At 37.8% G+C, this 15,996-nt stretch overlaps 1 protein-coding gene across 1 annotated transcript; it reads left to right on the top strand.

The window, feature by feature from the left end:
- The first annotated feature begins 1,097 nt into the window (after positions 1–1,097).
- Positions 1,098–11,752, top strand: LOC145778995 (L-threonine ammonia-lyase-like). The gene is made up of 9 exons (XM_082590576.1): positions 1,098–1,208; positions 2,100–2,170; positions 2,997–3,168; positions 5,577–5,692; positions 7,455–7,617; positions 8,038–8,160; positions 10,302–10,486; positions 11,050–11,217; positions 11,593–11,752. The coding sequence occupies exons 1-9, from the start codon at positions 1,101–1,103 to the stop codon at positions 11,750–11,752; spliced, it is 1,266 nt and encodes a 421-aa protein (XP_082446702.1). The 5' UTR covers positions 1,098–1,100.
- The last annotated feature ends 4,244 nt before the right edge of the window (positions 11,753–15,996 follow it).

Genomic DNA, 15,996 nt, shown 5'->3' with positions numbered 1-15,996 from the left:
AGGTATTCCAATGTAGCATAGTGTTCTGTAAGCCTATTATAGTGAGAAAGAAATGGATAAAGTCTAAACTAAAACCATACTGGGATATCACGAAGACGTCTGGGATATCAATGGCCATAGTGGCATAGCCAGGGGGTTTGGGGGTTACAACCCCCCTTGGCACGCGTGTGACGTCACGATATTGAGAATGATGCTTTCAGTCTCTTTATGCTTGGGAATGATGCTTTCAGTCTAAAAAAAACTTGCTTAATTTTAAACAAAACTGCATTAAAAGAGCGAGTTTTGCCAATACCAAACATTTCAGCCAGGAATTAGCAACAAGAGAACATAGAGACTTAGCTTTATTTCCGAAAAATACCGCAGAAAACATGATCTTATCCTATGCTATGCCACTTGACCGCACCATTTTACAGGAATATTCATACCCACATTTTTGTTGAAAATGCTCTCAGATGCACCAAATTCAAAGTAATTTTTAAAAATTTTCTGGGGTAGGCCCCCAGACCCCCCGCCGCTGGGTGTCGTTTTAGGTGAAAACACCGTCGGGCTTCGCCGCTGGTCCTCAAACCCCCCTTTTCAAAATTCCTGGCTACGCTACTGTCAGTGACCCCCCCCCCCCCCCCCTTGAGAAAATCTTGCGTACGCCACTGGCTACTGGCTGTGATGCTGTATGATTCTTTAGTATTTCCTTTAAGAAATATATTTTTCTTATAGGCTTGAAAAGGGCTGTATGACTAGCCGAAAACGTTCTCTTATTGTTTTTACAATAGAGCTTCGGTACCGTAGAGAGTTTGTCTTGTTGAATAATATAGGATATAGGAATACAAAGCCGAGCAACGTGATCAAGTTTAACATATTCAAGCTTATTACATTTACAGAAACACAAAACTATGCAACAAATTAAATATCGATTGTTTTTATAATGTTAAATGTACTAGTGTTTTTGCTGAGTTATGTTTGTTTATGGTTTAAAAAGTTACCTCTCCACCCAAATTGTACTTGGTAATAGGACCTAGGTTATAAAAGAAAATTCGAGTTTCAACAAAATAAGAAATAACTGAAAACATAATTTTATTTTCAGTGAACAAACCGAAGAAAATATGTTGGATCTTCACTGTGATCCAAATAATCCGGTAGTAGTGGATTGGAAAAAAGTAGAAGATGCTGTAAAGAAAATTAAAGGAGAAATAGTTCGGACTCCGTGCACAGTAACACTTTGTTTCAGAATGTGTTTTTAATTTATTATTAAAATCAGGCGTGCACAACTATTTATTATTACGAGCCACTTTGCATAAATATTCCACTGATGGGCACAATTATCCCAGTGAGCCTAAACAATGCAGGTAATACAGACTATAGCTACTTTCTCGGTTAAACATTTTGTGTTTTGTCAGTAAAATTTTTGACCAAGAGTAAGCCTAGCCTTTCTGTAAGGTACATGCGTAGCTCTTGGCTTATAATACAGTGTAGCCTACGTAGGCCACGTAGTGAAGGAGATATGTTTGTCGTCTTTGCCCCAATAGGTCAGGCTTTCTGGAACTAGATCATCTCACAAAGTTGCACGATGCTGATTGCAGAATCATCTGGTTATTATTATTTGCAAAGACTAGTCTTTGGGGTAGAGTAGATGCTAAAATTAAGTGGAACCAGGATTGACTCAGTGGGATGCCTTTTTTAGTCGACTCAGTTTTCTGGTGTGCAAAATTGTTTTACCAGTTTTGTTTGTTGACTGATCAGTAACTTAGTGGTGTCAGGCCCATTCCATGCCTTGGGATATTGGGGCTTTAAAATCTCTACCAGTTAACAAAAAACAATACATTTAGCCTATAGGCTATAAACTTAACAAATGAAGGCTTTACAAGGACATATTTATGCAATAGGCCTATTAACACGACTTACGAAATGCAACGATAAAAGCCGCCTGTCCAAGTTTTAACCTTGTCAGATTTGTGGGGCCCTTTTACAGGGACCCGCTTCGATTAGAAGGCAAATTCTCAAACTTTGTCTGATGGGCACATAAACCAGGGTGGCGGGCCATTTATCTACCTGTGGGCCATATTTTTGCAGTGTCATAGATCCTAAACTTTGTGTTTCTGTAGAAAACTCGATTGTCTGAGAGGTTTGGAATGGATCTTTACTTTAAAAAGGAGTATATGCAATTTACTGGAAGGTATGACATTCCAATTACTATTATTCAAACTTCAGAAATCAAAACTATGTGCTTGGTAATGGCATTTGTAAGAATTTTATTTAATTATAAGCCTACTGTGTGTGTGCGTTGTATCCAAGCTTACGCCCCGAAGATTTAGATTAAGTAGACGGAAGGCAAAGAAGCCAATCTTCGTGTCCACCTTCAGGCATGTCTTAAAGTCTCTTGCCAAAGACACAGCCGCATGCTCTTGAGAAGTGTTGAACCTCGCCCTTTCGAATGCCATTCCAGGGTTCTCACCACTCGGCTATGCAGCCGACTAATACTACCTATTGGCCTACTAAAGAAATCAATTAGCAATCAGTAGAACACATGATGTTTCACAACGCCTTAGACATGGACTTCTAAATAGTAGCATCTGGACTGGAAACGCAGTGACCAACAAAAGGCCAAACAGTTGGTACAACAGTTGGCCAACAGGGTTAGTTACTTGGCTGTTGGCCCACTGTTGTACCAACTGTTTGGCCTTTTGTTGGTCACTGCGTTTCCAGTCCAGATGCTACTATTTAGAAGTCCATGCCTTAGATCTACTTATTCGATCTAGTCTCGAACACAAAAAAAGCTGCAACCACACAATACGCAGTGATCAACTTTGAAACAGTAGGCCTACTCATAAATGCACAAAACCCTGACGATCTAAATACAGTATGTCTAAAATGGAGCCAAGATCAAAAAAATACTGAAGAAAATTTTAATTGGTAATCAAATACCAACTGTCTGCAGACATTGAAACAATGCAAAAATGGTGAATTTTTCTGTCTGGTTATATACATGTCACTACACACAGCTTCAAGGACAGAGGAGCGTTGTATGCTTTGCTTAATCTAACTGAAGAAGAAAAACGAAAAGGAGTAGTCACAACCTCAGCAGGAAATCATGCCCAAGCACTAGCATACCAAGGTGCAAAGTTATCCATTCCTGTTACTGTTGTAATGCCCAGCCAAGCTCCCCTCGTCAAGGTAGGTTGTACAATACCTTTGGATCAATTTAATGTGGTAGCCTATTCTTTATTTTTTTAATACAGAATATCTGTTTTTTTTTTCGGTACACTTTTGCGCATGCATGTAGTTATCCGCACAAATCAAAATGATCTCTTTCCCGTGTTTTACGATGAACCAAGACCAGAAAAACTGTTTGCGGCTGTTTTGCAACATTATTAACGTGTTTTAGTATAGCAACAAATAATATTTGAACTTTAAATGACATAAACAAAAAGTGACGTCAAGGCAATTTTACGCGAAAAATAATTTTAAGGGTGGGGGTTTTTGGATAAAAATCTTTAAAATAATGTCAGAGGTCTTTAAATGTACTGTTGTATCCTAAAATCAGGGCTAAAGAATTTAAATTAATCCTTTCCTTTACTATAACGACAACATATGTTTTCAACTAGAAATAGGATAGCCTTATTTATAGACTGATTAATGTTATTGTGGTCATCAAAATTGCAGCATAGACCGAACGTTGGTAGGCTAAACTTCACCTACACCTAGTAACACAGATAATGATTATGTTTGATTTTGCGTCCATTGCGACAACATACAGTAGGTTACACTGCGATTACAGATGCAACACAACAGAAAGTGGAGAGGGAACATATCGATTCAGCTCCACCCGTAGTTTTGGCATGACATTAATTTATCTTACCGAGACACACTCCTGTAGGCCTACTTTGAACCGCATCTCGCAGACATTTTTACCACTCAGCTGAACATCTTTTGTTTACGCAGATGTTCAAAAGAGACGTAAAACTACCAAAAAAAAATGTCATATGTTTTTGATTCAATACTGCCGCATGCATGAGTGAGTTTTATTATCCCATTAGCCTACATTCAGTGGGAAGTTAGTTTTCCATGTGGTAGCCTACAGTGATTGGTTACGCAGTGCGCTCGGTATTTTGGAGATCCCAACTTCATGCTGTCTATCGTCTACACATAACTCAAAAAAAACGCATTATCTTCAAGTGTACAAAGTTTTGGTAATGTAGAGCTTATTTTACAAGAAGTCCCAAAATTGAATTTTGTCATTGAGCAATAACTCAAATCTTTCATAAAGCTTATTTTTTATGCCAATACGTCATTAGAACTGTTTCTTCTAAACATGCATTAAAATATTTATTTGCATCAGACAGAGCTGTCCATATCCAAAACAACGAAATAATACACAAACTGCAAATGCACAAATAACGAACAACAACAACGAAATAACAATGAAAAACAACGAAATAATACACAAACTGCAAATGCACAAAATCTCACTAAATAGGCTATCTACTGTTACAAGTTTACAGACAATAGTACGGTAGTGTTACAAGTTAGAAGAACTGAAAGTATTCAGAACGATAAAAACAAACAGATGACATTGCAGCCATCAAAACTAGATAACAGCATACATAGAATTATTATAATTTAGACGGTAATTTGATATACGATGGCAATCGGACCTCATCAGGGAGGCAACAATAAAGTTAGACGATACTTCGCATCTTCCAACAAAAGAAAAAACATATTTCCGAAGTAATGCATCAAATGTTATGATGTTGCACAAAACTTGATGTTCACGTAGGCCTACGCTATAGTGTTGTGTATAATTCAAAATGCATTATTGTGTATAATTCTAAATGCATTATTGAAGGCAACACGCAGGCGATTAATGTCACGTTGATGATAATTTTCCCACAGATGACATGCATACATTGGATTACAATATGAACGCAATAGAACATTTTTAATATCACTGGAGCACTTGTAAAAATTTGATTTTAATTTGTTGGCAGAACAGTAGATTGATCGCACTTGTCGATTTACAGCATATCCTTGTCGTCACACATTGCCGTGTCAAGAAAAACACCTAAATATTTGACACTGTCTACGAATTTGATCTCACTTCCATTGAGCCGTACAATTGGATTCAAATTTAACTTTAAGTGATTAGTTTGGAAGTACATAGCAAATGACTTTTTGCAGTTAAAAATGACATCATTAGAAAGCGCATAATCTTCACACACATTCAAGATACTCTGCAGACCATGAATACTTGGAGAAATACAACAAATATCATCAGCAAACATGAGATGATTGACAAGTGTATTACCTATGTAACAGCCTGCCTTGGTTTTGCTTAACACAGTCGATAGATCATCCATATACACGGCAAATAAGTAAGAACTGAGGACACCACCCTGTTTGACACCATTGCTGACAGAAAAAGACTGTGAGTATACTGAGTAATGACAACCCCAGCGTATGTACATCCGCTGATGGGTATACCAATAAACAATTAGACGAACAAGGCATATCGGCACTCCTCGTTGAATTAGTTTCTTAAATAGGAGGTTGTGGTTTAAATTATTCTTTCACTTTTACTGCAGGTTGACAGTTGCAGAAGTTTGAAAGCTAACGTAATATTGCATGGGGCGCATTTCAATGAAGCAAAGGCATTTGCAATGGCTTACGGGAAGCAAAACGACTTGCTTTACATCAACGGGTAAAATGCAATTTAGCCAATTTTCATTTTTTTTTAGCCAAGCCTAATTTTTGATGTGTTGCATGAAATTACATTTTAGAAGAATTAACATATGCTCTACTTCCTTCGTTAGTCTACACTAGTGCTACTTAAACCGTGGTACCCGTACCGGGGCCGGTACGCAAGCAGTGGACTGCCGGTACGCGATTGGTTTGAAAATAATTTATTGAGCAACGTTTTGTTTTGATCCGAATGTGTTTTTCACCAAGCTCAGGTTTTTTTATCTCGGCATAATTTCGACACTTTCTGATGCTGTTACAGCGATGGCCAATAGCTTATAACAGGGACAGCAAACCACTAACCCGCGGGAGACAAAGTGACTCATCACAAATTGCCAGTGACTCACTTGTCTTTATAAAAATAACGAAATATTTCACTAAACATTTGAAATGATACCTAACCTATTTTCTTCTAGTAGCCTGAATTTCATACAGTATGATGAACAAACGTACAGTAACTACGTGATGAAGCTATTGTGCTCTTGATCTTTAGCAAATAATTTACAGTGACCAGTATGCCGAATGACAAATAATACCTCTGCCGGTAGGCTGTATAAAGAGTGAGTAGCACTGGTCAATACAACAAACAAAATCATGCGTGTTAGCAACTAGTAGGTTAGCTAGCACAGCCAGGGATTTGTAAAGAAAGGGCTGAAGTTCGTAGCCTAATACTAAAAACAGATTTGGCGATTATTATGCTCTCGCACTCAAGTTCTCGTTTTGGAATAAGCTTGAGAACTCTTCTTCTATAGTTACTAAATAAAGTAGTCAAATACTACAAATCTTACTCTTCTCATCCTATAACAAAAAAAATTACATTCCGTTTTTTTTTAGATCCATCATGATTTAACAAATCAGCTATTACCAATATTTGGCAAAAAAAATAATTACAGCTTGTCCTCATACAGAACTATTTACTTGACTTGACAAAAATAATACGACAAAAAGCAGCAAAACATTAACAATTTTCCTTTTGTGAAGAAAGGGGCGTTCTTCCCGGCTATCAGCACAAGGCTGAGCACTCACTAGTACAGCGAGCAGCTGCGATTCGCCAACCATAACGGTGTAGCTTCCACGCTAAGCCATTCAGACCATCCAATCAACAATATGTTTCTCGGCAGCCGATTTGTAGCAAGAATTGACAGCGACAGACACGTGTTTCGCCCATGAGGCTGGGCTCGTCAGTATCGCACCGTATTCTGCCACAAATTTATTCGACCACCGCTTTACCAGTCAGTTTAACTCTTATCTTTGTGGAAACAAAGAAAGAGCCAACAAAACCAGCAGGCGCCAGGGCAGAGGACATTGTGAAGAAAGGGGCGTTCTTCCCGGCTATCAGCACAAGGCTGAGCACTCACTAGTACAGCAACAACATATTGTTGATTGGATGGTCTGAATGGCTTAGCGTGGAAGCTACACCGTTATGGTTGGCGAATCGCAGCTGCTCGCTGTACTAGTGAGTGCTCAGCCTTGTGCTGATAGCCGGGAAGAACGCCCCTTTCTTCACAATGTCCTCTGCCCTGGCGCCTGCTGGTTTTGTTGGCTCTTTCTTTGTTTCCACAAAGATAAGAGTTAAACTGACTGGTAAAGCGGTGGTCGAATAAATTTGTGGCAGAATACGGTGCGATACTGACGAGCCCAGCCTCATGGGCGAAACACGTGTCTGTCGCTGTCAATTCTTGCTACAAATCGGCTGCCGAGAAACAAATTTTCCTTTTGTTCAGTTATGACCATCCTGATATTCTAGTTGGTCAAGGATCTGTTGGAGTTGAAATTTTAGAAGATGTTCCTGAAGTTGATGCTGTCATTGTTCCTGTAGGAGGTGGAGGATTAATTGCTGGAATATGTGCAGCAATGAAAGCTTTGAAACCTAATGTAAAAATTATCGTAAGTAACTTCGTGTGGTATTGGCCAGTTATGACTGTCATGCTCATATTCAGCTATATTATTTGCAAGATCACAGTTGCCAAGTCGAATATGGTCAACATCTTTTAATTCCTCACAACCTGATTTAGCTCTTCCATGCCCATGCCGTTGCTATTCGTCACCATATCGAGCCATCTCTTTTGGGATTGCCTTTTCCTCTTCCTCCGCTGACCAAACCAAGCATGATGTCTTTTTCCAGTGATGTGCTTCTCAATATGTGGCCAAAGTATAAAAGTCTTTGCTTGATAATTCTACCTTCCAAGGATATGTCCGATTGTCCGGTTTAATTGGATTCAAAATATGTTCATTTGTTGCTTTAGCTCTTAGTGTTCAGGTAAATGTAAAGTTTTTTGAATAACCTTTTTTAATTCATTGCAACAGGGCGTAGAATCTGATAGATGTCCTTCATGGAATACTGCCATAACTAGTGGACGCCCAACATCTTGCATGATTTCACAAAACGGAGCAAAGAATTCGATTGCAGATGGGCTGAGTGTCATTGAGGTAATAGCAAACAACATTCGGCAGAGCAGCACAACTTCTCTCAAGGTTGCTTTATAATCGCAAAATAGAAATATATAAAAACGAACTTGCCTCAATGTTTTGTAATATCCTGAAACAGTTCAATAGTCAACAAGTTGATTCGTTTTATTTTCTGTCAACAACAACGATGGCAGTGCATGGCAAGAAAGCAAAATTTCATGTTCACTTTCAATCATTGCAACCCTTTGAGGACCATTAACTTTTGAGACATGTTTTATTGTACTATTGATGATTTTTATCACAAGTTTGTTACTTTAAAGAGGTATTTGACAAAAAATTAAAATTTTTTTATTTCAAATAGAAGTTACGCTGTGTTACATATGTGCACCATTGGTCCTTAAGGGTAATATTTTAGTATCATTGTTGGTATGGTTTTAGAGACTCTAATGTCTCTACAAACAAAATAGCTCTTGCCGTAAACATGTCAAAAATCTAATAAACAAACAAACATACAACAACAAAAGTAAAAATAAACACATTACTGCTTTGTAGCAAGCAACAAAGCAAATGTTTTTGAAATCTTCATCAAGTTACAGTTCAACATTGTAGCCTACATTTGAAAATAATTTCTCCCCTTGACAAAACACAAATGAATGCGCATTCCGTACATTTATCGTTTGTTCGATGTTGAACTTTTTTGGAAGTGCAAAACTTGCACCTCTCTCTTTCCTATTCTTTCTTGAATAACTAAATCATTATAGCTTTTGTCTAAATGTCTACTCCTCTGCAGCGTACTGTGCACCTGTCTGGTGCCGCAGTGCTCACTGTTATAACATCGACACTGCCATAAACAGCGCACAGCGACCGGATGCATGCGTCCCACACAATTGGACAACCTCTCCGTCCTCGCTGGGCATACACCAATGGAGAATGCCCTCTTCCTCCTGTGAATGTGGTGCCGAGGAATAGACCGCAGACCACATCATCAATGACTGTTCCATCTTCAAGCCACCTAACGGAGTGGAAGGTCTGCGTGTCATGGATGATGAAACTAAAGACTGGCTGCTCTTTAGTAGCCTTCCAGTGTAGTCCGGGAACATCGTGAATCTGCGGTGGTAAAAGGATAAGCCCTCGGCCCCAGAGGCTCACACGGCGACGACGCCGAAAATCATAATTACTTGTACAGTATTGACATAATTCGCGTCAAATTATATCAAAAAGTCTTCATCCAGAAGTAATGCTACCAATTAAATTTACCTTTGCATGTACATATAAAATACATTCCTAAAATATTACATGTTATTTATATTAAAATTTTACAACAACAGTCTTAATTTTTAAGTATTTTCCACATTACTATATCCCTCCATTAGACTAATCGAATTTACCCTTCAGGACCTTTGGAACATGTGTACCACAAAGTCTAACATTGTCTAGCAGCAGGTTTTTTAATTTTTTTTGTGATTTTACTGATGGGATAAGTCAGATTAATCACTAAACATTGATTTAGAATAAAAATTATCTTTTTTTTATATTTTTTACTTGTCTTGTTGATCTTTCAAAGTTTACCACTTCAAACCCTTACCAATTCACCAAACAAAAGCAGTTAAAGCAAAGCTAAAACAAAATACAGTTTTCAATTTTTTATATTTATAAATAGATTATTTATTTAAGAAACGTTTAGAGACAAATGATGATGATGATGGCGTATGAGCGATCTTTCCAGGCTAGATTAGAGGGCAGGAAATCTTCAGCCACTCAGCAGTCTCGTCGTCCAGGACCCTCAAACCATGCGCACCGTGTGGAGGCCGGTGGGTTAGGCAGTGGTGGATGACATGGTCTGCGGTCTGTTCCGTGGCACCACACTCGCATTCTGATGAATAGAGACAAATAATTTTTGGTAACTACAAGAAAAGGATTAGAAATCATGGAAAAAATTCATGGTACACATATGTACCAACGGTTCTCAAAGGGTTAAGGGTCTCATCAAGACGCAGCAGCAATGATTTACCTGTGAGCGTAAATTGACAACCTTTGAAACGTCAGGCCCATACCACCAAACCTTCTTATCGGCATAAATTGACACAAAACCTAAACATCCAGCTTGCTGACTAAATTATAGATCGCCTACAACTAAATATTTTTATTTTTTCTAATTTCAGGTCGGTCATAATTCATTTGCTACAGCAAATCCAGTTCTTGATAAAGTCATAACTGTAAGCGAAGACTACATTGCCTTGGCTATACTGCGTTTGTTGGAACATGAAAAGTCGGTCGTAGAGGGCGCTGGTGCGGCTGGTCTTGCAGCAATCTTGGCTGAAAAACTTCCAGAGTTGAAAGGAAAAAAGTATGATAAATCGTGTTTTTGAAATATTTAATTGAAAGCTACTTTGAAAGAATCATCCTCTTACCTTACAGAGCGTATTACAACCGACTGTTGGTTATTTCGCTCAGCCCAGTGCTGATTGAATGTTTTTATGAAGGTAATTTCAAATAGTGTGAACATGTATTTAGTGATAATTTATAGTGGGCACTGGGCACTGCTGCGCATAAAACTCTTTAATTTTATATTTAATATCATAGGAATTTCTGAAACGAAGCCATTTATGAAATTGTTGCCAAAACAAAACAAGTGGCATAGTGATCTTGATTTAAAATTCAGCTTTGACCTTTGGAGATAGCACTGACAAGATACAGTTTCATCCAAAGGAACATATGAAGAGTACAATTTTCAGAGCTTTCGTAGATAGTTCATAAAAATACTATATTCATAAAAATTGGCTTTCAATAAAATTCTTTTTGGACTGCAAGTGTTTTAAACAAAAAAAGATTTTAAGCTTTTAAATAATTGATCCGATCAAATGATGCTGTCAAGTGCAAAAATTAGTTTCAATTCGTTATTTTCCCCAGTGTCGTTTGTGTGCTTTGTGGGGGCAACATCGACGTCACGGTCGTAGGTCGAGTCATTGACAGAGCACTCATGATGGACGGAAGGCTTTGCCGCTTCGACTGTGTGATTAGTGATCGTGCTGGAGGCTTGGCCAAGCTCTTAGAAATACTTGCATCAACAGGAGTTAGGTATGTTGTGCTGTGATAATATGCTTCAGCGTACAAACTATATCCCTTTCAAATCATAAGTATTTTTTACATATCTTTCTTGGGAGAAAAATTTGCAATTGTCATTGGTTTGTTGCATTACACTTATGCTTTCATGACTATTTATAACTTCATTGCTTGAAACCACATAATTTTGAAAAAGAGAAGTGCGCCGAAGCATAGTTTCCAACAGTTACTGTACGATTTATGTATGGGCTTATTGTTTGTGATTGTAAAAGCATTATTTTATATAATCTTGTGTCAGGTTTCTTAATTTTTGCTTAAACAAAACTACAACCACATAAAGCGTAAGCCTTTACTACTATATACTAAATTTAAAAAAATTTCCTTCTGCAGCGTGAAAGATATTGTGCATGATCGTATATCTTTGCCGGCGTTCGTGTTCAAGACCGTCGTGCACTGCACAGTCGAAACGAAAGATCAGAACCACGCTACTGCTCTCCGCACAGCCTTGCTCACTGAATACAGAAGCGATTTGCAATGGAAGCTCAATTGAGATGTTAAACGTTTGAGTAGTTGGCTAATGAGTTTTGCAGAATTGATGACAATATTAAACAAAAGAATAATGAACGTAGGCTACATATAATTTTTTTCCTTTTTATTTGGGTGATAAAAACGTAATTAAGATGTTTGTAGCGTTCTATAGATTTTCACATCACTTATGCAGCGGCTTTTAAACTGGGCGGAAGCACCCCGTGGATTTTTTTTGCGACGTTGGCGGGGAGAATTGAAAAACACAACGAAGATTTGCAAAAGTAGGACGTAAAAGATTGCTTTTTGTCCTTTCGCAAAAAAAAAAATTTTGAGGATGATGTGACTGCAGGATCTCTGTCGCAGTTTTCTTGAAAATTCAACTTCATTAACCGTGGCTTTAAAGCATTTTCAAAAATAGAAAATTCATGCAGTCCAAGGTATTACTCATAACATGAGCGTTTGGTTAAACTGTTCTTGAATATTAGTATTGAGGCTGCAATAAAATTAAAAGTTTCACCTTGAACCCAGGTCAATTTAAACAAATGTGCAACGAAAAAGGTGACTTCTTGATCGTTCAGCCTGCTATTGCACAGTGCACACCAAAGGGCGATAGATGTGTTCAAGGCATTTCAGCCTCGTAACCAAGCCTTTCGAAAGCTAAAGAAACCGTGTTGACATAGTTAGACTGGAAGAATTAACAAGTCCAGTGCTTCTACCCTATACATAACTTGACCTGTAGGCTATATATAAGGGTTGATGTTTTTGCACTGGTCTCGTCCGTTTCGTTTGATATAATGAGGAATGTGTTTTTTGTTGAGAGGCATTTGATAAGTAGCCTACGAAGGGCGCTAACGAAAACGGTTAAGGAACACAGATTTAATAAAATAATCTTTTCTCGCATCTTTAGAGTCATTTTGTTAGCTGCTTCTAGGAGCGATATTTTGTTGATCGTTTTTTCTTTTTTGGGGGCAAATGTACATTATTTTTTATCAACGCTGGGTACCAGTAGTGTAGCCAGGAATTTTGAAAGGGGGGGGTTTGACGACCCAACGGCGGGGGGTCTGGGGGGCCTCCCCCAGAAAATTTTTAAAAATTACTTTGAATTTGGTGCATTCTGAGAGCATTTTCAACAAAAATGTAGTTACGAATATTCCTGTAAAATGGTGGTGTCTGGTGGCATAGCAAAAGGATAAGATCATGTTTTCTTCGGCATTTTTCGGAAATAAAGCTAAGTCTCTATGTTTTCTTGTTGCTAATTCCTGGCTAAGATGTTTGGTATTGGCAAAACTTGCTCTTTTAATGCAATTTTGTTTAAAATTAAGCTATTTATTTTAGACTGAAAGCATCATTCTCAATATCGTGACGTCACACGCGTGCCAAAGGGGGGGTCGTAATCCCCAAACCCCCCCCCCCCTGGCTACGCCACTGCTGGGTACTAATTTGTAAGTTATGTGTTTTTTTATTTTGGTTTATCAAGCAATTTATCACTTAAATAAAAAATAGTAAGTTCTTGGTTTGGCTGAAAGCAACAAATATCATAAGATAAATCTACAGTTCGTTTGCCAGTGTACCTTTAATTAAATTTAAAAAGCCACGCTTGTTTATTGTTGAAGCTGGAATACAGTGCATATTTGAAGGTACGTTGAGGTCTTTTGATAATGAAAAAAACAAAATCAAATTATGCAGTAAGCATATCTAAGAAATCAGCAATGACAGTGAAAACTTCGAATTATGGTAGCCAAAGCTGTAGAATTTCTAATATACTAATAAAAAATGAGCAAACGAAAAATGCGTCAGACGAAAGGTAAGAAAAATATGAAATTGATTATCTTGTTTAGCCTACAACAGTTTTTTATACCTTCGTTACTTTAAAATAAATGTATGTTGTTTTACCTGACACAAAACTTTTGTTTTACTTTTGCATACAACAATTGTGTTTTGTAACTATTTCTATTTATGTTAAAGAGCCGCTGCATTTGTGTATCTTGTCATTTTCCTGTTTTACTACATATTCAGTCTGTTATCGAGATTAATCCAGTCATTTGTAGCAGTTTTTATGCCTAAACTGTACAACGAAAATAATTATTTTGTCGAATCCAATAAGTACAAATAATACAATAAATACAAATGCACCATTATTTTAGCAGTTGAAGCAAAGAAAAGATCAGTGATAATAATTAACCGTTTTGTATGTCAGAACCAAACGACAAGCCGCAAGGGTGTGTATGGAGCCGCATAAAATAGCAACTAAACGGCAAGAAACAAACAATAACTAGACAGATAATACATATGAGCGAAGTTAGCTTGCCCAGTTTAATTAGTGGCTTTTAACTTTGGCAATTTCTAAAAAAGGACGTGAAACAAAATATTACTTCAGCAGAAGCAAGCCGGTGGCCGGTACTGTAGTGATCAGTCGACATTTTATCCCCAGAACTTGTATTTAATTCTGGCAATCAGCATAGAACAGGATGCTGTCAATCCGATTGTATTTTTTGCCTAGAAAAAAATTGTGAATCTTGATAATTAAACTTGGTCATATCGCTTCACAAGTTATAAACTGTAGTAAGGCTATTTAACCTACAAATCAGGCACTGGGCTAAATTTTGTAAAAGTTTCAGCGGTACCACAATGACTTCAACGGCATTAAAAGCACATTACTGCAATAAAGTGGTCTAAAAACGTTCGAGAATTAATTTAGTTTAAAATCCACACAACATGTTTTAAGTTTTGCACAGGAATAATCTCTGGTTTTGCACAATGGTTGTAGTGTCCAATGCTGAATCACAAAGTAAAAGCAGAATCATATTAATCTATGATAAACGACAATATCGTTTCTTGATAACTGATACAGTCATAAACATGAATATAAACAAACTACGGCCAAGTTTTTATTTTCTATTATCGGATAAAATGTGTAGCCAGTGGTAAAAAAGCAAATAATCTTAATGGGTATCCGAATCATTTAGCATTCAAAACTACGTTTTTTACCAGACTGAACATCTACACTACACTATCAGGCCCGGATTTAGCGGGGGGAGGCAGAGGGTGCAGGTTCCCCGGGCCCCCGGACTTTTGAAGGGCCCGGGGAACCTGCACCCTCTGCCCCCCCCCTAAATCCTACGTGGAAAAAATGTGATTTTGTGTTATTTTTTTTGCTTACAGCCTTTGAAGTTTCCGCAAAATGCTGTACAGTGCTGGATTAATGCTACTGTAAACGTAGAGGAGGTACCCTGAACAAAACATTTTTTTGTTCAGGGGCCCCCCGATCTAAAAGTGCCCCGGCCCACCATCAGCTAAATCCGGTCCTGTACACCATGCATTTATCTTCACATGTTGATCTAATACCGTTGTTTTCTATGGAATCCAAGGTTATCTACGAAGAGGAGAGAGATTTTAGAGTAGACACGAAGGCGTGGAAGTCAACCACAGTGTCTACCTTCAAGCAGGTCACAATTATGTGTCTGCCAAGACAAAGTCCTGTGCTCTAGTTGTGTGTCGTTACTAACCTACAGCAGTTACCTTCGATCCCGCAGCCAACTACAAAATGATAGTGGTACACGTATATGGTTTGTTTTCGATTTGCTCTTAAAAGCGCTAAAATTTAAAGTTACTGAGCGAAGTTTTTTTCCAGCAATGTTTAGCCTACGAAATAACTACATTAGGCTATAAGCCGACTTATCCTCACTGCTTACGTGATAAACAATATTCGCCTTAGGTATGACCCTGGAAGTGAAGTAAGGCTTGCCAAAACCACTGACCATTTAATGCATTATATTGACCTGATTGTGCCTTTTCAACCCCAATCCATTATTCATCAAAGTTGAAGCGTTTGAACCGCCAGAAGTTTTATGCAACTTTTTGTGAAAAGCGCAGGGCGGGCAACGTTCTTCACAATTACTTTGTTTGGTACGTTTTCTAGGTCTTTTTTAGTTTCCTTTTATCTGCGTTTGGCGAAAAAAGTCAAGAGATTTGAAGCTGTTTCGTTTGCAAAAAAATCAAACCTCGACTACAATGTATTTGTTAACATTTTTCTCACAAATTTTGCTAGCTACTGTACATATTTCAATTTTTTGCCGCTTTGCCAAAGAATATAGAAAATGTTTATTTGAAGTTTGCAAAGAAACGATTTTGATGAAAAAATCAAACATTAAAGTGTATTTGCGTGGCATCTTGGAAAACATTTTGTTTTTGCAAGTTTGTATTGTTGCATGCAAAACCTACGAGGCATCTAAGCCTGAAGTAACCAGCCGCTTTTAACGAGCTGTA

Source organism: Aplidium turbinatum, chromosome 10 (genome assembly GCF_918807975.1).
Source record: "Aplidium turbinatum chromosome 10, kaAplTurb1.1, whole genome shotgun sequence".
NCBI classification, from domain to species: domain Eukaryota; kingdom Metazoa; phylum Chordata; class Ascidiacea; order Aplousobranchia; family Polyclinidae; genus Aplidium; species Aplidium turbinatum.
The sequence above is the reverse complement of the archived record's forward strand: the minus strand, read 5'-3'. Positions and strand labels throughout refer to the sequence as shown.